Genomic DNA, 27667 nt, shown 5'->3' on the forward strand with positions numbered 1-27667 from the left:
TGTGCTGCTTCAGCACCATAAGCATATGTTTGTATTCGATTGTTTTTTTCAAATCGAATACAACTTCATGTGACGAAAAAAAAATACTCATTTGCTGGCCATGTCAGACAGGGGAGGGTTTCATGGCACAACATGTTGGCTTGCGCGGATCTGGCCCGAACATCAATCACGTGTCAAGATGTTGTTGTAATGCTCACATTGCTTACACACCACAAATCATTCAACAATCCCAAAAGCGAACAAAACCAGTGTCCTTTACCGCAAAATTAAATGCAGTGGGCGAACATCTTTCGGCCGTGGCTTTTGAACCAGAGACTTTTGTAACCCCACCCACCCGTGTGAAGTCTGCTGTCAGCAATTGTCGTCATTTAGTTGTTTCAGGTGATGGATCGCATTACGGGCGTCGAGCTAAAAGCCCGATGCTCACGCACGGTGCGATAGCAAGGAGCCCGTGACGCCGACACCTCACAGCCAGAGACTTGCATCTGCACCCACAGGGTTTATGCCTGGCACCAAACACAAGCTGGGACGCAACACATGAGTCCATCTGCTCCTGTACCACATGTAACGAGGCAGCGAGGCGTCGCCACGTGACCGCACGGGGCAAGCTTGACCACTTGGAAAGAAACCCAGTGCACGTGTGTACACGTGTGGATATAAATTGGTGCCATTCACATCCACACAGTCTGTCAACCTATGGCACCTGGGTCTGTCCCGTGACCTGCCAGCGGGTGTTCGACACTTCACGTGCACTTAGCCTGGCACAAGCACCGAGGTGACGTCACCGCCACTTAGTGGCGAATGGCGATTATTGTTGTTATGAATGGGTGAATATTAAGTGAGTGTATTTGGTCGTCGTGCGTTAATGTGTGAGGAGTGGTTGCACTGCACTACAAACCCCGCCCACCCGAGTTAGATTCCAATTCAGGGCCAGCAACACCATTGACGATTATATGAACCCGTCATGGGCCTCCCCTTAGGTCGACTCAGCCTTTAATTAGCACCCGGTGCAGTGTGTAAACATCAGCACTGGGGAGACAGAGGCGGCCGGGCGTGGTGCTGTTCACCCACCCCCTCGTGTGCTGTGCCGACCTTCATAGGTGCTCGCTAACAACACTTGCCCGATGGCCTGTTAAGCTCCAAACGACCCTCCGCTAAATGTTCCCAGTTAACGCAACCCCGTGTGAACATGCGTCTTCTTCGTGGCGTTGTCCAGCTGTGTACTGTTCATGTTTAACTGCAACAGTTGGTGCATAATTGTATATTATTTATTTATTTATTCGTGCTTTTTTACCAAAACAAAGTCTCACCGAGTCTCAAGACTCATTATAGGGTCCCGTCAAAGTAGTTCACAGTCGGGGGGTTATGTTACGATGCCTCATCCCAGTTGAGTCGTTAGCAGGCAATACTTTAACATTTGGATGTCTGAAGTGTATTTCGTTTTAAGCTCTGGGAGAAAGCTGGAAAACCTGAAGACGCATGCAGAACATAAAAGACGAGACATACAAACTCCATGCAGAAAAGCGCCTGATTTGGGGATTGAACCCAGACTCCTTCTTACTGTGAGGCACGAGTTTTACCTGTCTCCCAATGACAGTTGCAGAGCAGCAAAGGCTGGCATACAATAATTTTTCACACAGATAATACAATGAACATGGGTACAGTATTCCCTCGCTATTCACAAACTTGCTCTCTAAGATTTTGGCTGTCCACGAATCGCATCTGGAACTCAACATGACCGCTGCGTCGAGAGAGAGAGAAAAAAAGAGTGATGAGATAAAGTGATGAGAGAGAATTAGATACGAGAAAGTGATGACAAAGTTATGAGATATAGGATAGAGTTTTGTAAGCCAAAATCATGCGCCAAATGTGCTATTCACGAGCATCTCCGGAGCGTCTCCCTCGCCACAAATAACGAGGGAATGCCGTCGTGTGAATGCACGCAGGCCTACGGACAATGTGCCGGTCTGACCACGTGGAATGTTGTATTCTTGATGCTGTGGGGATCATCAGATTTCCCATGATGTGACGTACATCAAAGTTTGACAACAATTATTCGCAGCAGCAGCGACGCCCGATGATGTCACACACACGACAAGGGGCGGTAACGAACCTTTGCAGATTTCAGTTGATTCTGATGATCCTTGAGGACTTCCTTGATCTGATCATGCTGGAGGGACAGCATGTCGTGGGCTTGCTGTGTGGCACAACAAATACAAAGATCCCCCGCATAACCTTAACAGACTGCCGGGGCAAGTGCTGTTATCGAGCAGCTACGAAGGCCGGGACATGAGGGGGTGGGTGGGCAACACCATGCCCGGCCGCCTTTGTCTCCCCAGTGCTGATGTTTACATACTGCACGGGGTACTAATTTAAAGCTGAGTCGACCTAGGGGAGGGCCAGGACCGGTTCAAATAATTGTCACTAGTGTTGGCCGTGAGCGGGAATCAAACTTGCGTCACCGGGTTCGAATGGTAGCGTGGCTAACACTTCCCCTGCGTTACACACAGACACACACACTCGTGAGCATGTGCTAGTTTGAGAAGTCACGATAACAACTGGCACCAGCACTGGATCACGCAACAACTACAACAACAACAGCCGCCGTTTGCCACCAAGTGGCGGTGTGTGATACGCGCACATGCATGCACACGCCCACACCTGCGTAATGACACCAAAACCAATATGCGCCATGTGCCAGGCCAGGTGCACTTTGAGGCCACGTAAAAAATCGAAGGTTCGCTGGCAGAAATCTCTGGACAGACCCAGGTGCCATGGGTTGGCTGACTGAGATGACCGGTAGACGCACCAGCTCCCTTCTCAAAACCGAACGTCTCCATCTGGGGGACAAACCCGATAACTTCGGTATTGCGGTCTAACTCGCTCTGGCCTGTACATCGGGTGGGATGATGAATCGACCCATTGATTGCGATCAATACCTGCAATTGGGATACGCGCAGGGTCGCATATGTCTTGCGCTCGAACAATCCGTGTGAAGTTATAACGCCGGAGGAGCACCGATACACCGCAGCGTTAGCAGATAACAGATTTGATCAGGCAATGAGTGGTGATGATGAACGTGGCAGTCTGTCATCCAACACTGTGGAAGCAGCAGCGAGGGTTGGTGGATCATGCACAGATGGTGTGTCGAGGAGGAGCCATGCCCTCTCTCGGCAGGAGAAGCCGGTACAGTAAAAATGTTAACTACCTCGCCTAGTATACAGGAGGATGTGGGTTCGATCCCATGCCTGATGCCAGGTGTATCTTTGGAGTTTGCATGTCTCCCTGTAGTCGCGTGGATTTTTCTCTGGGTACTCCGTTTTTTCATTCCACATTTACAATCAACGTCACGCGTTTAGAGTATTTGGTTGCTGTAAATTTTCACACGATGATAAGCCACTTCGTTGGGTGATCATTTGTGGCTTGGTTACTTCTGAAAAAGAGCTATATAGCTCAGTGGGCCTTCACTGGTAAAATAAAAATAATTTAGTTTAGATGGATCACCGCAGATCTCAAGAAACTAGCCTTTGTGGGTCACGTGAATTGTATTCGCAGATCCAGGCTTACTCACCTGGAGCAAGGTGACATCGGCGTGAGTTATGAAGCATCACGTAGACTACAATGCAGTCTCTTCAAATACCGAAGGAGGGGGTACTGGACTAGACAAGACGTGTGGCACTTAATGACACGCCTTTAAAAAACTCAACTTCAGTTTTCACAATTTGGTATGAGGTAGCAAGCGTGCAGAGACTCCCACGTAAGCAAGCCCCATGTGGCTGGGTGCGCGCGAGTGGCGGGGCTCACGGCGGGCACCTGCACGTGCCGCTGTGTGTGTCGCACTGCATTCGTCTCATTCTGTTCTAACTCGGCGGCGCCGTCGCGTGCCGCTCGCTTGCCCCGCGACAGCTCGCACGCCTCCAGACGTACCTGCGGAAACACGCGCGCCTCTGCATCACTACAACGCCACGAACACACAAAGACAAATATCTCCCCCCGTGTAGCCTTGACAGACTCTTGGGGCAAGTCCTGTTAGCAAGTCGTACCTACGAAGGACGGCACGGCACACGAGGGGGTGGGTGGCCAGAACCACGCCGCCTTTGTCTCCCTAGTAGTGATGTTTACACACCACACCAGCTACTAATTTAAGGCTGAGTCGGCCTAGGGGAGGCCCAGGACCAGTTCAGATAATCGTTACTGGTGTTGGCCGTAAGCAGCAGTTGCCAAATAAATCGAAATGCTGAACACTACACTTTAAAAAAACAGATTTGAAGCTTTCGTGGCTGCAAGGATTCATATTCTTAGGTTTTTTCGGTAAAGTCACGTAGGTAAAACATTAAAATTAATGAAAGTAAAATAAAATAAAAAATCACGACGTTTCGGAGGCAACACAAGTCTCCGTCATCAGGTGGGACCGTCACAGCCAAAGCCCCGCCCCCCTCCCTCCCGATACGTTCCATTCATTGGCTACCACATTCTGATGAGCTCTCCCCCCTCTCCTCCCCCCTCAACTTGCTTTTAAGGGATTACATCTTGAATCATTGCCTCACTTGATGCAGCAAATCTGGCTGTGACGGTCCCACCTGATGACGGAGACTTGTGTTGCCTCCGAAACGTCGTGATTTTTATTTTATTTTACTTTCATTAATTTTAATGTTTTACCTACGTGACTTTACCGAAAAAACCTAAGAATATTTTTAAAAAACACTTAATTCCTTACCGGAAAACAATTGCACGGCTAAATTTCGATTTAAAGCTTTCGTGACTGCAGGGATTCATCTTCTTGGTTCTTTCGGTAAAGTCACGTAGAATTGAAATAATACTCTGTCTCCTCGACAGACCTGTTCTCCACCTGAGAACGGGCTACTTGCGTTGTGGCCGAAACGTCGTGAGAATTATTTTATTATGTTTTATTTTTATTATTTTATTCAATTCTACGTGACTTTACCGAAAGAACCAAGAAGATGAATTGCACGGCTGTTCCCTCGAGTGAGACGTCTGTCCTCCCCCTCTCTCAGTGTCTCCACAGTAGTGGCAATATCTCTCAGGCACCAATCTCTGATGTCATCGTAAAGCCTTTCTCTATTAGGTCTTTCTCTCTGTCCGGTTCCTTCCAATTTTTCCTGCCATTGTCCATCCTACATATGTGTCCAAATAGTGCCAGTTTCCTTCTCATCACTGCCTGTCTCATCAGCAGGCCGTCTGCTTCTGTGTGCGACCTTTTTCTTACTTCTAGGTTGGCCACTCTTTGGCTCCAGCTTAGATGCAGCGGTAATCCTTATGTAGCGATACATTTGGAGTGCCAATATCTTATCTCTGTCGGCCTTTTGTTCACGTCCAAGTCCGGCAGGCATGTAAAGTTGCACTGAACACGCGTATTCTTAACATGTTCAGAAAACACGGCATTACATCATTCTAATCATGCCCCCATGGTGTGACCTCGTGCAGTCTCCAATTCGTATCATCCACTGTCCTCTTGCCTCTCTAAGCACATGCGTTGAAGAAGGACCATGGCCCGAAATGTCACCCCTCATGTTCATATATTGTTGTGCAAGGCTACGGAGTTATTGCCCAAAACGCGTTGAGTTGTCATTGTTAACTCTGCTTTGTGCACCACTGCCAACGCAGCACCATGGTCAGGTAACGTGCTACATACACCTGTACCACCTGTACACAAGAATGAGGCAGCGGTCAGTGTGCACGGACGCACGCAGTGGTTGTGGTGATGAGCCAGGAGTTTTAGAGTGCTTGAGGATGGTGGGATGCGTGCGTGCGTGCCGCGAGCCGTACCTGTGCATCTTGCAGAGACACGTGGCACTCCTGCCTCTCCCTGCGCAGCTGCTGACTCTCCTCCTTCTCTCGGGTTATCGTTTCTATCGGAGGGACGGGCACGAGGGTTTAGCACAGGGACTACAACGCGGTGCGCGGCACTCGACGCAAGCCATCAATGGCGTCGCACATCCGATACCGTGGTCACGCAGGCACCCAATACCGTGGTCACGCAGCACCCAATACCGTGGTCACGCAGGCACCTGAGCTGCACTGCGCATGCTGGAAAATTCCGTCATATCTGTGAGTGTGCACGCTCGACAGGCCTCCCCATAGGTCGATGATTCCCAAAGAGAAGCCCTTTAGGAATCATCGGCACGCAAGGCGTGCGTGTGTGTGTGTGCGTGCGTTTGACTTCATGGGAGCTCATCAGGTGAGCCAACGCCCTGCTGCGGTAATGCTGTTGACGCGCAAGATTAATTAGATGGGCGCTACGTCTCCATCATGCATCTGTGCCTGCCACGCACAATGTGCACTCGTTTTTACACATCCCCATCAGTCACCCGGCCTCCTTCTTGAAGTGCATCGTTTTAGCGGCGTTCAACATTAAGCAAAAACTCTGGACCAGTTTCGATGCAGAGAAGAGAGTCGAATTGTCTGCTTATATTTATGTCGATAATTGAGTTGTTTTTTTGGTTAGATCGCGTAAATATGAATGTGTCGTGAAACCTTGTTGTATATATGGGTATTTTTCCAAAAAATCATATTAAGAATAATTCTGCCAATTTCTTTTTAATAATCCATCGGGGTCAGCATGGGGCATGAAAGGGTGAGGTACACCCCACCCCTCACACCCAGCTGCCTTGCCATATTAAAGCAACTGGAGGGAGGAGGTCATAAAGCGCCATTAAATAATACACTCTGGGGCAAAGGGGGGTTAATGACGATCTGGGAAATGTCCAGATTGCCAAACGACCATATGATAGACCTCCACGGACGTTTTGGACAGTTCACAGGGCAAACGGACATTACAAATGGCGTTTTCTTTAACGGTAAAAGTTCGAAACTTAGCGACAAGAATCAATCGACATTATCGACTGCAGTCTACATTAGTGGCTTTTATTATTACTTATTTTATTTCACCCTTATTCACCTCATATATTGTTTCTTATTGTATCTTTCTATCTATGTGACTTTACCAAAAGAACCAAGGAATATGAATTCCGGCAGTCAAGAAAGCTTAAGTGAAAACTTAGTTACATCTCCAACCTCAGGATATCAAAATATAACTCGAGAATAAAAAGCACGGATCACTGGATACATACAGGGAACAAAGGTTAATAAAACCCTCGGAATACATGTGGTAAAAACTATGGTAGATCACGAATCTTGGTTAAACATAAACCAAATAATAATCATGAAGTATTAGACCTAGGGTAAGTCAAAAGAGATACAAGGCAAAATAGGTAAATTACACACAACCGAGATACAATAATCCCTCGCCACTTCGCGGTTCAAGTTTTGCGGCCTCAGTGCATCGCGGATTTTTCTCAGAGGCTTTGTACATACCCACGGGCACTCAGACAAGGCACGTGATTGGTTCCCGGCGCGAGATCGACGAATGAGAGAACGAGTGGATGTATCCCGTGAGCTGATTGGCTGCACATCATCGTTGTCATCGTCGTCGTCGTCATTACTGGAGTCAAGTCTCAAGATACTACTGTCATTGGTGAGTGTAAAACACCATAATACGTATCGTATGAGAGAGAGAGAGAGTGAATGTACAATATTAAGGTTTTATAATTAAATAGATTTAAGTAAAATATATATATATATAAAGTATAAATATGTAATAAAGGACCTTTCTCTCAGATGTCGATCTCCGTTGTCCTTTATTGGGTTCGTAAAATCTCGTACCACGGCGTCCTCGCTCAGGGCCGCGTCCCGTCCGACGACCTCTCCACAGCCCCTCGGCTGTTCCGTTATGCAGTTTCCCTGCTGTTCCGATATGCAGTCTCCCTGCTGCTCCACCTTGCAGCCACACCGCTGCTCCGCTAGCTCTAGCTTCACTGCTGCCCCGTATACAGCTAGCCTTCCCCCAGCCGCTAGCTCTCTGCGTCTGACACCGATGGCTGATGATGTCGACGTCTTCCACCGCGTGGCGACCGCGCCACTCTCTCCTGTTTCACTCCGTCTCAACTCCCCATTCCCCTTCCGGTTCTCCCCCTAAATCCTCTCTCCCACGTGACCTTAACTCCACCCACTCTCCACGTGACCCAGACTCTACCCCCCCTCAATCCTTGCTCGCATTACAAATATACATATTTTAAACATTCTGGTACCCACACACACATATACGGAAATTCCTAGGGGGCCAATCCTACTTCGCGGATTTTCACCTATCGCGAGGGGTTCCGGTCCCCATTAACCACGATAAACGAGGGATCACTGTAATAGGTATTCCATAGGACCAGAGACTCCTAACCGCCTTTGTCTCCCAACAATTTGACACAACACATGGTTTCATATTCTTAGGTTTTTTCGGTAAAGTCACGTAGGTAAAAAAATAAAATTAATAAAAGTAAAATAAAAATAAAATAAAAATCACGACGTTTCGGAGGCAACACAAGCCTCCGTCTTCAGGTGGAACCGTCACGGCACGATAGCTGTATCAAGTAAGAGAAATTCCAAGAAAACAGTCCTTGTAGATATACTGGTTGAGGGTGGGAGGAGCCAAGGTAGGCCCTGGATATTATTATTGTGAGGTTCGGTGCGGCTGAAGCACGCTGTTAGGAATGAGCCTTTGTTGTGTAGACTGGTTGAAAAGAGTTGTTAAGGTGAGGCTGATGTAAAGGTGCGTGTAAATGGGACTGAGCCTTTTGTTATGTAGAGGTGGTGAGGCTGAAACCGCTGTCAGAAATGAGTCTCTGTTGTGTAGACTCGTTGAAATGGGAGGTTCCATACTCTTTGGTTCTTTCGGTAAAGTATTTTATTTTATTTTATACCTACGTGACTTTACTGAATTTACCAAAGAGTACAATAAGCATTTGCTAGACAAGCAGGAACACTGCTGCACACCATTGTTCCAAGACTTTTCGTTAATTGCATAATCTTACCAATGAATTCATTGAGGTCTACCTTTGCTTTCGAGACGTGTTTCTTTATTGCTGTTCGTATGAATATTGTTACATTCATTTTTAAGGACTTTTTCCAATCGCCGTGTATGCTCGCTTTACTCTGAGGAATTAACCGATAGTTCTCTTTCCCAGTTTAACAAACGTAATCATTGAGGGTTAAATGTACGGATCAATGAGGAGGACATCTCCAGGAGTACTTTGTTGACATTCCTAGCATAAGAGTTCGCATATTAGAGTGTTTTTTTTTAGATTAAAGTTGCTTAACACAGAAGACTCTGAGTGGTGCCTTCCTAAGTTCATGCATAATAATCTTAATTATAAGAACTGTATCCTGCGCAGAGATCTGAATTTTGAGACCTGACATTAACACTAAAACATAACCAGCATAATTACATGCGCTTGCATAACTTCATACAGTACACCTTCCAAATTAGCATAAACGCATACTTTGCATAATTACATTTATCAAATTTCATTAATTTTTTATTATTTTTATTACTTTTTCAAGACCCAATATATACAACAACCTGCCACCACCCGACACAGCCAATTAGTAAGGTTTGTCACGTACACAAAACGTGCCAATTAGTTACTAGTACAGCCCTACTGGTGTGTTGGAGAGTAAACCCACAACATTGACAATTCGAGTAACGTGACGTTTCGCTGGTTATTACAACCAGCCTCATCAGGCGACAGCCAGAGATGTGGAGAAATACTCCTGCTTCGGTCTTAAATAAAGGGATAAATATAATGTCGTCACTTGTGAGCAAATCAGGTGAAGGCCAGAGGGGGTTGGGGGGGGGGTTAATATTTACACGATCTAACCCAAAAACCTCTATTCTGGATAATATTGGTCGCGAAAGCCTACAACGTGTTAAACTTATATTTATTTCCTTGGTTCCTTATTTAAATTGTTCACAAGGAGGCAATTTTTTTTATTGATGCGGAGACTGTGATAGGCCACAGCGTAGCCACGGAGGCCCCTGCGAGTGGCAGGTAACAGCAATCTCGCACTCCGTGTGGCCGATGTTGCTGCAGCGCAACAGGTCGTCATTTTACGTCGAGTTGGTCGATGAGGCAGACGAATGCGTCAGGAGTAGCGGTGGCAAATTATTTGGAATTGGGCACCGAGTCGCTGTTATGCGTTCCACGGTTCTGTTCTGGGTGACCGCAGTCGCATACCGGGGAGATTTTTATTCTCCATTTTTGCATCGTCAGCAGGTATCCGTATCTGCTGCTGTGATGGCTTGTGTGCGGATGTGGTTTTGGGTTGTGGGCCCATTAGCTTCGCGACGGAACATCGAACGCTAGATAACATCATCAACAATAACGACAACAATTATTGTTGCTGTTACCTGGCTTCGAACAACGATTATACTTGTGTAATGTGAGAGTAAGCGGGTTCGCTGCTCGGCTCTGGGCCAATTATACGGCCCAGGGTATTGGGGGGCGGGGCCCAGTATGGAGGCGTATGTGAAGGTCCGCCGCTCACTTCGGGTCCAATCGGATGCGGGGTGAGCAGGGGCGGAACCTAAAGGCGGAGCCAGCAAGGCGCTATGCAGAGGCCGGATCTGGAAGGTTCGGTGAAGGGCGCGGTGAGAGGGAGGAGACAGGATCACGTGGTGAAGGGAATATAGGTGGGATCCCGGAAGGGCTCCGGGTCAGTTGGTAGAGTCACGAAGCTGGACCACGTTGGGTGGCCGGAGGGGATCCGTGCCACCAGCCACGTGGCTGGAGGAGCTTCAAGCACACCGTCGGCCAGTGGTGTGCGGGAGCGGGGGAGCTGAGTGACTGATGGGAGAGCGCGTGCGGGGTGCGCGCGAGGAGCAGCTGGTCCGCTGTCGGGATCAGCAGAGTGCGAGCGTCAACGGGAATAAAGAGTGACGGAGACCAAGCAGTGTGTCGGCGAAGTCCTTTATTACATTGGAGTCAGAAGCGGTTCGAGATGTCAAAACATCTCAAAAAGAAAATTCAACCAACGCCTTCTTTGGATGACGACGGGGACCTTACTCAAGCGGTGGCAGTCCCGGACACGGATGGCGCGGACGGGACGGCGGCAAGCGACACTGCGGAAGTTCAAGATATCATCGCGGGAGCCGGGCCGTCTACGTCTTCGGGCGCCGAGGACGGCTGGCGGCACATAGCAGAGCAAATTGACTCGCTACGGGCCGTTTTGCTGGACTTGGTCACTCTGGTCACGCCGGCGACGGCGCCGGGACAACCACGCGTCGGACCTCTGCAGGGGGAGACTTCAGGTGGGCCCGAGCCGTCCGCCATTGCGGCCTCTGCGAGGCTTCCCGCTTTCCCCGACACGCGGCAGGACGCCGCCATCTTGGGCACGATCACAAATGACTGGCGAAAAGCCGCCATTTTGTCACCGCCGCGTGGGGCGGCCACTTCAGGTGGGAGCAGCGGGGGGGCTCGCAGCCACCGTCTGACATCTATAAAGGAATTTGCCGTTGGCGGGGATTGGAGCGCATTCACTTGGCGTTTTGAATCGGCTGTCCGCTCCGCCAAGTGGACGGATGAGGAGGCCTTGGAGGTCCTGCCAACGCTCCTCGATGACACATCTTTAAAATTTTTCCGCTCCATCCCAGCTGCAAAGAAGGCAACGCTAAAGGGAGCTTTCGACGAGATGGTGGAAGCATATGAGCCACCGGACGACGCTCACCGTAGATTTGTCCAAAGACAACGGGCACCGGAGGAATCACCCGTGGCGCTTTGATTGCGCTGGCCATGGCTGCGTACCCCGAGACCAAGCCCGACTTATTGGAGCCCTTGATACTGGGGAAGATGTTGGAGTTGTCCAAGGACCTGGGCATCCCACTGCCCGTGTGCGGCCATGAGCAGCTAACCTCCCGGTTGGCTGCCAAGTGCCTTGACGCGCAGTTTAACTTGCACCGTTGGGCGCAGATGGCCGCCTGGATGGGTGATCCGGCCATTGATGTGAAACCCATTGGTTGGACGCCATCGAAGGTCGTCTTTGCCCCGGACGATCTCACTGCGGCGGCGGGCCAGTGGGTCCCACGGAGGGGAATGGTGCCACACTCGGTGCCCTCGTTGGCGGATCGCCGGGACGCTGTGGGGGCCGGGCGGCGGGCCGACATGGTGTGTTATTGCTGCAGCCGTCTCGGACACTTCGCGCGCGACTGCCGGGGTCGATCTCGTCCACCTCTTTGCCCGGAGTCCCCGCCTAAGGATGCGCCATTGACGTCGGACGGTGACCCGTGTCAGGCAAGTTGGTACGCATCAGACACCTGGCAAGGCCTGTCACCTCATTCATCGTTATCTGAGTGCGTTCCGGGTGCCTGTCCTAATGGGGGGACTCTAGCTGATCCGCATCGGACGGTGACGCAGTGGCGGAAACTGACTCGCAGAGTCGTTGCGGCCGCCACAGGGTCTTATACCGTTCCGGGCTCTATACAAGGGGTTGATGTGCGGATTTTTGTTGATTCGGGCGCATCCGCCACTATCGTCTCGGATGTCATTTTCCATCTTCTATCCATTCCGGCGTCGCGGGTACGTCCGGTTTTCTATGTGTGTGTTGCTGCTAACGGGGGGAGTATGGGCATCGTGGACCAGGTGGAAGCACACATTTCCGTTGGGGACGTGTCGGCTTCGGGGACGGTGTTGATCTCCAGGTCCCTTGCTGTGCCTTGCTTATTGGGGACCGATTTCCTGGCCAAGATGTCAATTAAAATAAGGGTGGATCAGGGTTGCGTTGAGTTACCGGCAGGCTGTAAGATTGTCTTTCTGCCATCGCCATGGGGCCATTCCACCCCGGACCTCCCGGTGCAGGCGCTGGCCGACGTCTCGGTCGACATTCCTCCGGGCTCGCAGATGCTCATTCCGCTGCACTATCGTAAACCCATGTCTGGGGTTGAGGGGGCGGCGGGTGTGTTGCTGTTGCCATCCAACGCTATTACCGGCAGCCTGGCGCTGGTCGCAGCCTGGACAATTGTTCGTCCGGTTCAGCCTCCGTTTTTGCAAGTTTTGAACGGAGGCGCGGACAATGTTGTGGTGCCGGCCGGTACGGTCTTGGCCCATGCCACTACCGCTTTCACAGCCCATGCTGAAGCGGATCGGCAGGGTCTCGTGGTGGGGGTTTCGGCTTCTAAGTCGCCGGACGATGGATGGATCGCCGGGTTGTGTCAGGAAAACACGTCCCTGACTACGTACCAGCAGTCCGCGCTTCGCGTGCTGCTATCCAAATATCCCGATGTCTTTAGAAAGGATGATTTCGATCTGGGACGCACCTCACTGCTTTCCCATCACATTAATACCGGGGATGCTAGTCCCATACATATGAATCCGCATCGGTTGAGCCCCTCGGACAGAGATCACGTTCGCGGTGCGGTGGATGATATGCTGGCCGCTGACATTATCTCTCCATCTAACAGCCCATGGGTTGCTCCGGTTGTTCTGGTAAAGAAGAAGGATGGTAGCCTGCGTTTTTGTGTTGATTTTCGGAGGCTAAATAAAGTGTCGGTTGCAGACGTGTACCCCCTGCCGCGTATGGATGATTCCCTCGATGCCTTGTCTGGGGCGAATTTTTTTTCGACCCTCGGGGTTCTGGCAGCTCCCCCTTGACGAGTCGTCGAGGGAAAAGACGACTTTCCGTACGCCGCAGGGGCTTTTTCAGTTTAATTGTCTCCCCATGGATTGAACGCTGCCCCCACTACATTCCAAAGGTTAATAGAACTCGTGTTGACCGGCCTGCAGTGGGACACGTGCCTGATATATTTGGACGACGTCATTGTTTTCAGCCGCACGTTTGAGGAGCATCTTCAGAGATTGGATGCTGTTTTGCTAGGGTGCGTTCCGCTAATTTGAAATTTAAACCCAAGAAGTGTCACCTTTTGCAACACTCCGTGCACTATTTGGGTCACATTGTCAGCCCTGATGGGGTGGCCACGGACCCGGACAAAACGGCGTGCGTTTGGGACTGGCCAACTCCGGCCACGGTGGGGGACGTGCGTCGATTTGTCGGGTTTGCTTCCTATTACCGCAGATTTGTACCAAATTTTGCTATGATCACTAGGCCTCTGCACCTCCTTATAGCGAAGAATCAGAGGTTCAAATGGGGGCCGGAGGAGGAGAAGGTATTTTGCGGCCTACGCGATCGATTGGCATCAGCACCGACGCTGGATTACCCTGATTTCGCTTTGCCTTTCCTTTTGGATACCGACGCTAGTGACACGGGTATTGGCGCAGTCCTATCGCAGTGTAAGGGTGGCGTCGAACGCGTTGTGGCTTACGGGAGTCACGTTCTCTCTCCGGCTGAGACCCGCTATTGTGTTACCCGGCACGAATTGTTGGCTATCGTGCATTTTGTTCGCCAATACCGCCCGTATCTGTATGGCAGAAAATTCATTGTGCACACGGACCATGCGGCTAGGCAATACTCCTTGAAAGTTGACCAGCCATCTGGCCAGCTGGCACGATGGCTGGAAACTTTACAGGAGTTCTCGTTTGACATTCAATACCGTAAGGGTTCTCGTCACGCTAATGCGGACGCGCTCTCCCGACTGCCACATGGGTCCGCCTGCACGTGTGCCTCGGGCACAAATAGGTGGACGCGGGTTCCACAGCCCCCTCGGCCTGTCATGTCCGCTGTGGATAAGCCTGGAGCCGGCTGATGAGGTTTTGAATTTGCCGCTTTCCGTGTGGGTTCGTGAGCAATTTCTCGATGACTCGCTTGCGGCCTTGCGGAGTCAGGCTGCAAAGTCAAAGGGGTATCCATCATCTGATGGGATGCCGGGAGCAGCTCTCCGGGATGGATTGTTGATGTGGAGAGAGGACTTGCGTGGTCGCTGGCGCCTTGTCGTTTCGTTGTCGTTGCGATATGAGTTGATTCGGATTCTGCATGGTGAGAAGTTGTTACATCTCGGGGTGCAGAAATCCTTGTTGACGTTACAACGTGATCATTTTTGGCACGGCATGGTGACTGACGTTGTCGGGCACATTTGTGCGTGCTCCGACTGTGCCCGACGGAAACCCCCAGACAGCCGTATGTTCCTCCAGTGCAATTGATTAAAGTGACGCGGGTTAACGAATTGGTGGCGTTGGACATTCTGGGGCCCTTTCCCCCGTCCGCTCGGGGGAACAAATTTTTGTTGGTCGGGGTCGAATATTTTTCGCAATGGCCAATGGCTTGGCCTTTGCCCTACCAGTCGGCGTCGTCTATCACGGAGGCATTCCTGTTCGGGTACGTGATGGACAAGGGGGCGCCGGAACGACTGCTCACGGACCAAGGGCGAAATTTTTCTTCGAACCTGCTGCGGGATGTGTGCGACGCTTTGGGAACTAAGAAAGTTCGGACCTCCCCCTACCATCCACAAACTGATGGGATGGTTGAACAGTTGAACCGGACCCTGTCAGCCATGCTCTGCCATACGGTTAGCGAGAAGCAGGCCGATTGGGATTTGCATATCCCGCGAGTGCTCTCCGCTTACCGGATGGCACCACATGCGTCGACGGGGTATTCACCTTTCTTTTTAATGTATGGATGCGAGAATGTGTCGCCTGTGGAGGTGCAGCTTGACACGAGTGCGAAGGGTCCTGTTAAATCCCTCCCCAATTACATTCGCGAGTCCGTTCGGCACGTGGCGGAAGCGCGGGATGCGGCTCGATTGGCTACGGCCAAGACCCAGGCCCAGAACGAACGGTGCTCTCATTGTGCGTCCCCTTGGCGTGTGGGGGACATGGCCTGGCTCCACTGCCCACAGGTGCTGGTAGGGACCTCCCCTAAATTGCACAAACCCTGGCAATGCCCAGTGGTGCTGATTGAGGTTCCTAGTCCCCAGTCCGCATGCGTTCGTGTCGGGTCGCGCCATTGGTATGTCCACACCTCCTGATTGAATCCCTACATTGCCCCTCGTGTCGATGCGTCATCTGCTAACGTTGCCTTGCCGGTGACTGTCGCGTCCGACGTGCCACTGCCCTTGCCTGTTCAACCTGCAAGCACGCCTGTCGTGCCTCCTGTAGATGGGCCGACGGTAATCCTACCGGACACAGGGATTTCTGCACCGGGTGGGCCTACAACGGCGATGGGAGATCCTGCTTCCGCTGCCCCTCAAACCCCGCCGAGATTACGGCTGGAAGGAGCCCAGATTTCGGGCCTCTCTGATGCGTGGGTTTCTGCAACGGACAGGCCTCCATCAGCGGCGGATGATTCCGGTTCCGTCGCTCCTTCAACCCCATCCGGACTGTGGTCTCCGAGGGCGCTGGTTCTCGTGAAGGACGGGCCGGCGGCCCGCATTTGTTCCAGATCCCTTCCCTTTCGTTGATTGTATTCGTTGTTATTGTTGTCTTCTCCATTGTGTCTGTTGTGGTTCTCGGGGGTGTTGCCGTCGCTCGCATTATGTTCATCCTGATTCAGATGGGACGGCTGGTCCTTTACATCAGGGGGGGGGGGGTCATCTAATGCGAGCATAAGTGGGGTTCGCTGCTCGGCTCTGGGCCAATCATACGGCCCAGGGTATTTGGGGGCGGGGCCCAGTATGGGGGTGTATGTGAAGGTCCGCCGCTCACCTCGGGTCCAATTGGATGCGAGGTGAGCAGGGGCAGAACCTAAAGGCGGAGTCAGCAAGGCGCTATGCAGAGGCCGGATCTGGAAGGTTCGGTGAAGGGCATGATGAGAGGGAGGAGACAGGATCATGTGGTGAAGGGAATATAGGTGGGATCCCGGAAGGGCTCCGGGTCAGTTGGTAGAGTCACAAAGCTGGACCATGTTGGGTGGCCGGAGGGGATCCGCGCCATCAGCCACGTTGCTGGAGGAGCTTCGAGCACACCGTCGGCCAGCGGTGTGCGGGACCGGGGGAGCAGAGTGAATGATGGGAGAGCGCGGGGCGGGCATGAGGAGCAGCTGGTCCGCTATCGGGACCAGCGGAGTGCGAGCGTCAACGGGAATAAAGAGTGACGGAGACCAAGCAGTGTGTCCGAAGTCCTTTATTACACTTGGTAAAATACTGCTTCAGTATTTTACCAAGTGTATTAAAATTTAATGTCTTGTGTCCATTGTCTCTAGCAGGTGTCCACTTTAAAGTCAAGGCCCCTGATTCCAGCGCTACGACGTGCCGCGGTCAGGAGGATGACTTGCGCCTGACAGTCACGTGGTGGCCAAAATATTGCCTTTTTATCCAAACACTCCTAATGTACACCACCATGCAATGTTATACAATGGGTGGGAGGTTTGTAAGTCCAGCTCTTTTTGTAGACCTCTCCCCTCTCACCTCCTCTACGCACTCTCCTACCTCTCTCCTCTCACTTCTTCCATGCACTCTCCTACAGTGAGGGAAAAAAGTATTTGATCCCCTACGGATTTTGTACATTTGCCCACTGACAAAGAAATTATCAGTCTATAACTTTAATGGTAGGTTTATTTGAACAGTGAGAGACAGAATAACAACAATAAAATCCAGAAAAACGCATGTCAAAAATTGTATAAATTTATTTGCATTTTAATGAGGGAAATAAGTATTTGACCCCTTTGCAAAACATGACTTAGTACTTGGTGGCAAAACCCTTGTTGGCAATCACAGAGGTCAGACGTTTTTTGTAGTTGGCCAGCAGGTTTGCACACATCTCAGGAGGGATTTTGTCCCACTCCTCTTTGCAGATCTTCTCCAAGTCATTAAGGTTTCGAGGCTGACGTTTGGCAACTCAAACCTTCAGCTCCCTCCACAGATTTTCTATGGGATTAAGGTCTGGAGACTAGCTAGGCCACTCCAGGACCTTAATGTGCTTCTTCTTGAGCCACTCCTTTGTTGCCTTGGCCGTGTGTTTTGGGTCATTGTCATGCTGGAATACCCATCCATGACCCATTTTCAATGCCCTGGCTGAGGCAAGGAGGTTCTCACCCAAGATTTGACGGTACATGGCCCCGTCCATCGTCCCTTTGATGCGGTGAAGTTGTCCTGTCCCCTTAGCAGAAAAAACACCCCCAAAGCATAATATTTCCACCTTCATGTTTGACGGTGGGGATGGTGTTCTTGGGGTCATAGGCAGCATTCCTCCTCCTCCAAACACGGCGAGTTGAGTTGATGCCAAAGAGCTCTATTTTTGTCTCATCTGACCACAACACTTTCACCCAGTTGTCCTCTGAATCATTCAGATGCTCATTGGCAAACTTCAGACGGGCATGTATATGTGCTTTCTTGAGCAGGGGGACCTTGCGGGCACTTCAGGATTTCAGTCCTTCACGGCGTAGTGTGTTACCAACTGTTTTCTTGGTGACTATGGTCCCAGCTGCCTTGAGATCATTGACAATATCCTCCCGTGTAGTTCTGGGCTGATTCCTCACCGTTCTCATGATTATTGCAACTCCACGAGGTGAGATCTTGCATGGAGCCCCAGACCGATGGAGATTAACAGTTCTTTTGTGTTTCTTCCATTTGTGAATAATCGCACCAACTGTTGTCACCTTCTCACCAAGCTGCTTGGCGATGGTCTTGTAGCCCATTCCAGCCTTGTGTAGGTCTACAATCTTGTCCCTGACATCCTCGGAGAGCTCTTTGGTCTTGGCCATGGTGGAGAGTTTGGAATTTGATTGATTGATTGCTTATGTGAACAGGTGTCTTTTATACAGGTGAAGTATTGGAAATGACGGCAGGAACTTCTTGACGGGTAACACACTTTTATTAAATCTTGACGTGTCACAATACAACGTGTGGTCTCCTTTCTTCTGACTATACACTCCACTTAACTCGTGCAGACTCTATACCTCTGGCTACACACACACTTCACTTAACTCGTGTAGACTCTATACCTCTGGCTACACACAATACACTTGACTCGTGTAGACCCTATGCCTCTGGCTACACACCATGCATTCGACTCGTGTAGACCCTATGCCTATGGCTACACACAATGCATTCGCCTCTGGGTTACACAGAGTCCCGGTCCCGTTAGGACAGCGGGACTAGGTACCGCAGGGCCCTATCTCTTCGATCCCCGTCTTCATTCTTCGCTGGTTACATACTGCCCTTACGCCTGTGTGCATCCCCTTTTATAGCCCCTGCTCACGGGAGACGGAGCTGATGCGGACGTCGACGTGAGCATCGCTCCTTAGTTAACCAATGACGACGCGCTATCTCTACGATCCGTTTTCCCCAGCGCGTGTTAACACTACTCAACCAATCACACCGCGCTGCCACCCGATCACTCCCTCTCAGCGCATCACCGGCACACAGCCAATCAGCACCCCGTAACCCACGACCCCGCGCTGACCCCTGATCCTCCACCGTCAGCGCGCGTCACCACATACACAGCCAATCATTACGCGCTGGCACACGATCCCTACCCCAGCACGTATCACCACTACATCACCCCCTCCCACATAGCTTGCAGCCGGCCCGGCTGCTAACCAACAACACAACCCAACGTCAACGCAATAATAAAAAAAAAACCCACCCCCCAGTGTGCCCCGTAACGCAACAACAACAACACAACAGCAACACTTAAATAATAAGCAATATACAGCCCGACGAACAACACAATAAAAGCGAACTCCAGAAAACGAACGCGCCAAGTGTCTCTGTGACTAAACGCAGTGACGAGGCGCTCCGGCTGCCTCGACTCCTCACGTGGTAGGTCATAAAAAGTAGCGCGACCTAGCGCGAGTCCGTCTGGCCGGTCCGTCGTATGGGACGGGACGCTGGCGACCGTCCGTTGGCTCCGGCAGCTCTAGACGGCGCGGATCGGGCCTGGAAGGACCGGCCCCGCCGCGAAGATCCGGCCGCCGGTGGTCGGCAGCTGTCAGTTCCGAGACACCTGGGAGCGGATCAGGCAGAGACATGTGAGGATCAGGCAAAGACATTTCCCCCTTAGGGTCGTCGGTCACGTCACATGCTCGGCCCTCACGACACAAGGGGAGGCCATATGGAGGCGAGAACGGTTTCAGTCGGGAGGGGTGGACGTACCAACGGCGTTTTCCCCATTTTATCTGAACGCACTGGGGGCGTGCAACCCGCACGACCTCCACGGGTCCCCGCCATGGCTTCAACAATTTAGGGGACGTAGCCAAAGGTGCCTGAGGGCAATGCAGCCAGGCCCTGTCACCTGGTTCCCAGTTGTGCACGGACACCTTCCGTGCACGCAACCGCTCGTTTGCAATTTGGCGAGCCCGTGAATTAAGCCGTGCGACCTCCCTTGCCTCTGTCAGCTTATGAATATTAAATTTAATATGCTCTGCCAATTTCGAATTAGTTCGTGGTGCGGGCAGGCCCAGCTGCGTTTCCATGGGCGGGTTGGCTTCCCGACCGTACATCAGATAGAACGGGGAAAATCCCGTAGCTGCATGGGGGGCCATTCTATACGCGGCGAGGACCCCAGGGACCTGCAGGTCCCAATCAACATGTGCCTCACACACCTGCTGGCACAGCATAGAAGTCAATGTCCTGTGGAGTCTCTCCACCATCCCGTCCGTCTGCGGGTGGTACGGGGAGGTACGCACCTTCTTAGTACCCAACAGGTCGAACACCTCTTGCAGCAATTTACTTGAAAAAATTTTCCCTTGGTCGGTCAGCAAGCGTTCGGGAGCCCCCTTGTCCAGGACGTAGCCCTGGACAAAGGCGTCCGTCACAGCCGCCGCCGACTGGTTGGCGAGTGGCCACGCCATAGGCCACCGGGTAAAATATTCGACCCCCACCAACAGGTACTTATTACCCCTAGGCGTGACTAGAAAAGGCCCCAGAATATCGAGCGCAACGAGCTCGTTAGTGCGCGAGACCTGAATAGATTGCAGCGGTGGATTAGCTGCCACGGGCGGTGGTTTCCGTCTGGCGCACTCAACACAACCCTTCAGAATATTCACCACGTCACTCCCCATCCCCGGCCAATAATAGTCACGCTGAAGCAGGGCAAGCGTTTTGTTAACTCCCAAATGCAAGAGGCGTTCGTGTGCGGCCAAGACAACTTTCCCCCTCACAGCAGAAGGCACCACAATCGCGTGCCGCCGGGACAAACTGTCCCATCTCATTAACAGGCCTTGCTTAAGTACGTAGGAGCCAGTTCGTTCATGGTCACCTTCGGAACCCCCCGTCCTGCGGCGCAATGCTAGCAGGGAGCTGTCCGCCATTTGGAGACGGCCCCACTCAATCAGCGACAGTGAGAGCAGCGAGTCCTGACCCCCTGGGGTAGCGGGAACATCCCCAATTGGTGTGCCCGCGGTCGCAACCAACGCCCCCATACCTTCCGTAACTGGTGGTTTACAGCGCGCCGATCCCGATAAGCACGCACATTTGTGACAAGGCAACAATCGCGACAGAGCATCGGCATTTGTGTGTCGCAACCCCTTACGGTATGTAGTCGTGAACTGATAGTCCTGGAGGACTTCCAACCACCGTGACAATTGGCCCGAGGGCTGGGCGACCCGCAATGAATACTGGAGCGCCGCGTGGTCCGTCCGGACCGTAAAGTGACGACCATAGAGATATGGTTTGAATTGTTGTACGAAAAAAACAATGGCAAGCAGCTCGCGACGGGTGACGCAGTAGCGCTGCTCTGCCGGCGACAACACCCTGCTACCATAGGCGACCACCCGTTCGACCCCCCCAACGACTTGGGACAGCACCCCCCCAATGCCCGTGTTGCTAGCATCCGTGTCTAGCAAGAAGGGACTCGCAAAGTCAGGATAGCGCAAGGGTGGGGCACCTACCAAGGCGTCCCGGAGGGAGCAGAATGCAGCCTCCTCCTCCGGTCCCCATCGGAACTTCACTCCTTTCGCTGTTAGAGCGTGCAAGGGTTTTGCAATGGTGGCGAAGTGCTCAACGAATCGGCGATAATAAGAAGCAAAACCGATGAAACTGCGCACGTCCGAAACTGACGTGGGCGTCGGCCATGAACTGACACAGTCCGTCTTCGCGGGATCGGTAGAAATCCCCGAAGAGTCGACAATGTGACCCAAGTATCTAACGGATTTACGAAAAAGGTGGCATTTGGCCGGTTTAAACTTTAATTTAGCCGATCGCATTCGCAAGAACACCCCTCTCAATCGCTGGAGGTGTTCCTCAAACGTTTTACTGAAAACAACGACATCGTCAAGGTAAATCAGGCACGTATCCCATTGCAAGCCCGACAAAACCAACTCCATAAGGCGCTGAAACGTCGCAGGAGAGGAGTGAAGTCCCATGGGTAACCGGTTAAACTGAAACAGGCCCCCTGGAGTCCGAAATGCTGTCTTAGGTTTAGACTCTTCATCGAGTGGCAACTGCCAGAGTCCGGAAAATAAATCAAGAGTCGAAAAGTATCGCGCACCAGACAATGCATCGAGGGACTCGTCCATCCTGGGGAGCGGATACGCGTCGGCCACAGAGATCTTATTCAGGCGACGGAAATCGACGCAAAATCGCAATGACCCGTCCTGCTTTTTAACGAGCACAATAGGTGCTCCCCAAGGACTGGAAGAAGGCGAAATAATGTCGGCTTCTAGCATATCGTTAACGGCCGACTGAACATGTTCCTTCTCAGCAGGACTCAGTCGGAAGGGATTTAGCCTGACCGGTGCTGCATCGCCCGTTTCAATGTGGTGGCGTAACAGGTCCGTGCACCCAATGTCATACTTATGTTTACTGAACACATCCGAAAATTCAATCAGCAACCCGCGCAGCGCACCCAACTGTACCGCTGACAAATCGTCAGAGTCCGCGCACAGCGAATCGACCCATTCGAGGTCCTCCTTCGGTTTAACGTTTTGCGTGGGGCTCGGATCAGCCTGCGCAACCAGCCACTCTTCCGCAGGGACCCGCGCCGCGTGAGCTAGCACGGTGCCCTGCTGAATGACGGCCGGCCGCGACCCAGCATTTAAAACCATCACAAACGGATCCCTGTCAGCCCTAACCAAAGTGTGAGCCACCGACAAATCGAGACCTCCAACAGCCCTATTAGAAGGACCCAAAAGCATGCCTTGTTCCGAGGCCTCCCTCACCCATGGTTTCCGCAACCGGAGGGGAATTAACATTTGTGAACCCGGGGGCACGTGCACGGTCTGTGTCGATAACGCTTGTATCGTAGCGCACGCCGTCCGAATTTCAGTAGGGTTCGTCAAAAATGAAATACGGCGACCCGATGGTAGTTCAATGCAACGCTGATCAATGAGAATTTTGATGAGCATTTTTGCCAAAAAATCAGTGCCCAATAGACAAGGAACCGCCAGGGAGGACGAAACGAAAACGGGTCCCGACAATTTGATATCTCCAATGCAAATGGACGCCCTAATCTGACCGATAATGCCCAACGATCCCCCGTTAGCGGCGTAAAATGGCACATCCACCGGAAGTAGCGGACGACATTGTACAGGGAGAATGTTATAAATGAGGTCCGATATAATAGTCGCCGATGCCCCCGTGTCCACTAACACCCTGACCTCGACCCCATCAATAGATCCCGTAACGACGGATGAACCCGCTGAGGCAGCCACTATTCTGTGCCCCAACTCCGACCATTTAATGTCTCCCCGGTCCCGGCCGAACCCCCCTCGCCGAACCGAATCCCCGAACCCTAACCGGCTCTCCTCCGCCGCAACGCGACGGCCCATGCGTGTCGAGTATGCGGGCCGAGCATGTGAGGTGCCGCGACTTGCCGGGGTTTGTAGGGATGACTTGGGGCCTTGTTCGTCGTCCAGCCGAGGTCCCATGGCGCGCTGACGTGGGGCGCGGCAACCGGACACCACGTGGCCCCGGAGGCCGCAGTTATAACACGTGATGAGAGTCGTCGGAGATCTCGGTTGCTCCAGCTTGCGGGCCGATCGCAGAGGCGAACGACCCCCCGACCTCCAGTCCCCCGGTCGTCCCGCGATGAACGCCTCCTCTCGTGGGCTGACGACTTGGGGTTCGGTGACTACCGGGCCCGGAGCTGAGGCCACGGCAGCGTTGCAGACGACCCCCTGTTTATGTTGAAGGACCTCGTGCGCTTGTATACTTGTAGCGACCCGTAAGGAAGAAATATCGATCTCGTCGGCCGTGTTGATGGGGACCCCCAGGTCCTGCGCCAACTTGAGCAGTTGCTCCAAAACCATCGCATCTTGGCCCTCCTCGTCCATACGAGGGAACGCAGCGTCGGCGAGAGCCAGCAACGCCGTGCGATAGGCGAGCACGGTCTCCGTGTCCGCCTTCCGCCTTGCATAAAAATGATGGCGACACGCCGAGGGAGGACCGTAGACCTTGGCCATGAGAGCCAGCGCATCCTTGAGCGTGGAGCGGTCCGACCTGCGTGCGGACGTGAAGGCCGCGAGCGCGTTGTCATCCAGCATGGCAGGCAGTGCCCGCAGTGCCGTAGTGTCGGACCAGGCGGACATCTCCTGATGCGCCAAAAACCTGCGCTGAAATTGGCCCCAGTCCCCGCCTTCCGCCTTGAAGGCTGACAACGTGGGAAGGCGTTGTTGAAAGATGAAGTCGTCCTCCGCCTCGTGGTTCCTCTCCGCCGCCCCGTCGGTGTGTAAGATGGCGGCCCCAGTGGCGGGTGTCTGATGGCGGTCCGCAGCGCGCGTTGGTGATGTAAGCGGGCGCGCTTGGAGAACCACTGCCACGTGGTGGTGTCCGTTCCCGCCAAAAGTCGGCGCAGATGAAATGGCGGGAATCGCCAAGTCATTTTGGCGGGAATCTGCGGGGCGACCCTGTAGAACGTCCGCCGCCGTCCCCGCTCCTCCCGACGAGCTGATCTCCGCCAGGATGGACGCGGCGGCGAGCAGCAGCTCCGCCAGACGGGAGTGCGCCTCGCGGAGCACGGCGTCGGTCCCCCGTCGCTCGTCTGGCGCCGTCGGCGGATCCTGCAGCGTGGGCAATTCTTCGTCCTCACCCCCCGATGCCAGCTGGCCCGAGTCGTCAAGGTTGTCCCCGCGGTCAATCCCGTGGGTCCGACGGGTCTTCCTTGTATCCATGCTTGGAAGACCGTTTCACTTCTGACGCCAGTTGAAGTATTGGAAATGACGGCAGGAACTTCTTGACGGGTAACACACTTTTATTAAATCTTGACGTGTCACAATACAACGTGTGGTCTCCTTTCTTCTGACTATACACTCCACTTAACTCGTGTAGACTCTATACCTCTGGCTACACACACACTTCACTTAACTCGTGTAGACTCTATACCTCTGGCTACACACACACTTCACTTAACTCGTGTAGACTCTATACCTCTGGCTACACACAATACACTTGACTCGTGTAGACCCTATGCCTCTGGCTACACACCATGCATTCGACTCGTGTAGACCCTATGCCTATGGCTACACACAATGCATTCGCCTCTGGGTTACACAGAGTCCCGGTCCCGTTAGGACAGCGGGACTAGGTACCGCAGGGCCCTATCTCTTCGATCCCCGTCTTCATTCTTCGCTGGTTACATACTGCCCTTACGCCTGTGTGCATCCCCTTTTATAGCCCCTGCTCACGGGAGACGGAGCTGATGCGGACGTCGACGTGAGCATCGCTCCTTAGTTAACCAATGACGACGCGCTATCTCTATGATCCGTTTTCCCCAGCGCGTGTTAACACTACTCAACCAATCACACCGCGCTGCCACCCGATCACTCCCTCTCAGCGCGTCACCGGCACACAGCCAATCAGCACCCCGTAACCCACGACCCCGCGCTGACCCCTGATCCTCCACCGTCAGCGCGCATCACCACATACACAGCCAATCATTACGCGCTGGCACACGATCCCTACCCCAGCGCGTATCACCACTACACAGGTAACAAGCTGAGATTAGGAGCACTCCCTGTAAGAGTGTGCTCCTAATCTCAGCTCATTACCTGTATAAGACACCTGGGAGCCAGAAATCTTTCTGATTGAGAGGGGGTCAAATACTTATTTCCCTCATTAAAATGCAAATCAATTTATAACATATTTGACATGCGTTTTACTGGATTTTGTTGTTGTTATTCTGTCTCTCACTGTTCAAATAAACCTACCATTAAAATTATAGACTGATCATTTCTTTGTCAGTGGTCAAATGTACAAAATCAGCAGGGGATCAAATACTTTTTTCCTTCACTTGTACCTCTCCCCTCTTACACCCTCCACACACTCTCCTACTTAGTCCTTGTGTAGGGGTTGTTACGGGGAGAAAGACGGACAGAAACACAAGGGTGTCTGCACCCACATACGGGTGTCTACATCCACGTCCGCATCGGTTAACCCTGGGGGGCCATGGGGTCGCTGTGATCTCCCATAGCCCCCCCCCCCCCCCCCCCTGGAGAGGATTCCTATAAAAGGCGGGGAGCCAGAGGGCTCGGGGCCAGTGTGTTAGAAGCTTACCAGTGAAGATTGAAGACCGGCAGAATAGGCCCTGGAACTCCTCTGGCTCGCTGTCCTTGTCAGGGCCGAGCAGGGAAAGCCAGTGGCACGGCCCTAAGAGCTCCAGGACCACTGCTCTTGTAAGAGCACGGCCTGGTTAGCTGGGTGCCGGGATCCGTGCTTGACCAGGGCCGGATCAGATAGCCTCCCCTAGCACTCATAGCGGAGGACTGGGAATAGGACAGTCAGGGAATAGTGCTAGGGGTGTTTCCCATTGAGCATGGGTGAAGGGGCCGTTACCCCTTCAAGTATTGTTACCGCCTTTTGGTTAAATAAAACAGCGTGCCTCAACTACGTCGTCTGTCTCCCTGAGATCTCACTACATCTGGCGTCAGAAGTGGTAAAAAGAATGGATACGAGACGGACAACTCGTACCCAAGACCCTGGAGAGGACGACAGCTTGGGAGAGGCGGTGCAAGAGATCGCCGCCGACGTACCTGTCCAACTGCTGCCAGGTCCACCACCAGCAGGGCAGCCGGAGAGAGTCGGGACATCTGCTGACGAGCTACGGTTGGCTCACTCCCGATTGTTGGAGCTCCTATATGCAGCGGCCGCCATGCTGGAGCAGATAACCCGCCTGGGGCTGGGAGGAGCGGCGCGGCGTGAAGACGTACAGCGCCCAGCCAAAACTCCCACCATTATGACGGGCCTACGGCTCGAATTTCCCGCTACGAGTACAGTAGGAGCCAAGGGAGGGGCCCCAGCACGTCACGCGGGCGACGGGGGCCAACCAGCAAGCACCATGTCATCCGCGGGGGCTGGTCGCAGTGGCTACCTATCAGCGGTCGCCGCGTCATCAACAGCGGACAACGGCACCGACCAAGCCGTAGCCAGCACGCCACAGACAGTGCAACCTCCATTGGGGTCCGCCATTGCTCTCCATACTGTCCATGGAGACGGGACCGGTGCTGGGCGATCGTCAGAGATGGAAGCAACATTTCAGCAACGCCTGCCGGTCCTGCAAGAATTCGTATCAAGCGGCGGGAATTGGGGAGCATTTGAGCGCCGTTTCCTCGCCCACCAAGAGATGGCTGGGTGGACGGACAACGAGGCGCTGCGTGCTCTGCCGGCGACGCTGGATAGCAACGCCCTGGGCACACTCACTGCTTCACCCAAGTCGGCGCGCTCCACACTTAGGTCGGCGCTTTAACTGCTGGCCACGGTTTATGGCCCGCATTCCGACTGTCGCCAGCTTTTCTACGAGCGGCAGAGAAGCGACAAGGAGTCACCACTCGCGTACCGCACAGCCCTGTTTGCATTGGCGAAGGCGGCCTTCCCGCGCATGGATGAGGAAGGGGTGGACGTGATGGTGGCCGAGAAGATCCTGCTGTTGGCCGACGACTTGAACATCGTCATCTTGGCGCAGGATGATGCGGACATGTCTTTGTTGCGGGCTGCGAGGCACATCCATGCCAACCTGCTGTCCCAACAGAGGAAGGCCAACAAGGCAGCTGCGGGACACAGCGT

At 52.8% G+C, this 27667-nt stretch overlaps 1 protein-coding gene across 1 annotated transcript in view; it reads right to left on the reverse strand.

Moving 5' to 3' along the window:
* Positions 1-27667, reverse strand: part of LOC133359441 (Golgi integral membrane protein 4-like) — an 80428-nt gene that overhangs the window by 22127 nt on the left and 30634 nt on the right. The window contains exons 7-9 of the mRNA XM_061577852.1: positions 5788-5870; positions 3814-3927; positions 2114-2197 (exon numbers count right to left, since the gene is read on the reverse strand). Coding sequence (XP_061433836.1) covers positions 2114-2197; positions 3814-3927; positions 5788-5870 — 281 coding nt within the window. The remainder of the gene's footprint in view (positions 1-2113; positions 2198-3813; positions 3928-5787; positions 5871-27667) is intronic.

The sequence above is a fragment of the Lethenteron reissneri genome, chromosome 8, assembly GCF_015708825.2.
Source record: "Lethenteron reissneri isolate LAM-NWPU_2019-01 chromosome 8, ASM1570882v1, whole genome shotgun sequence".
Taxonomy (NCBI): Eukaryota; Metazoa; Chordata; class Hyperoartia; order Petromyzontiformes; family Petromyzontidae; genus Lethenteron; species Lethenteron reissneri.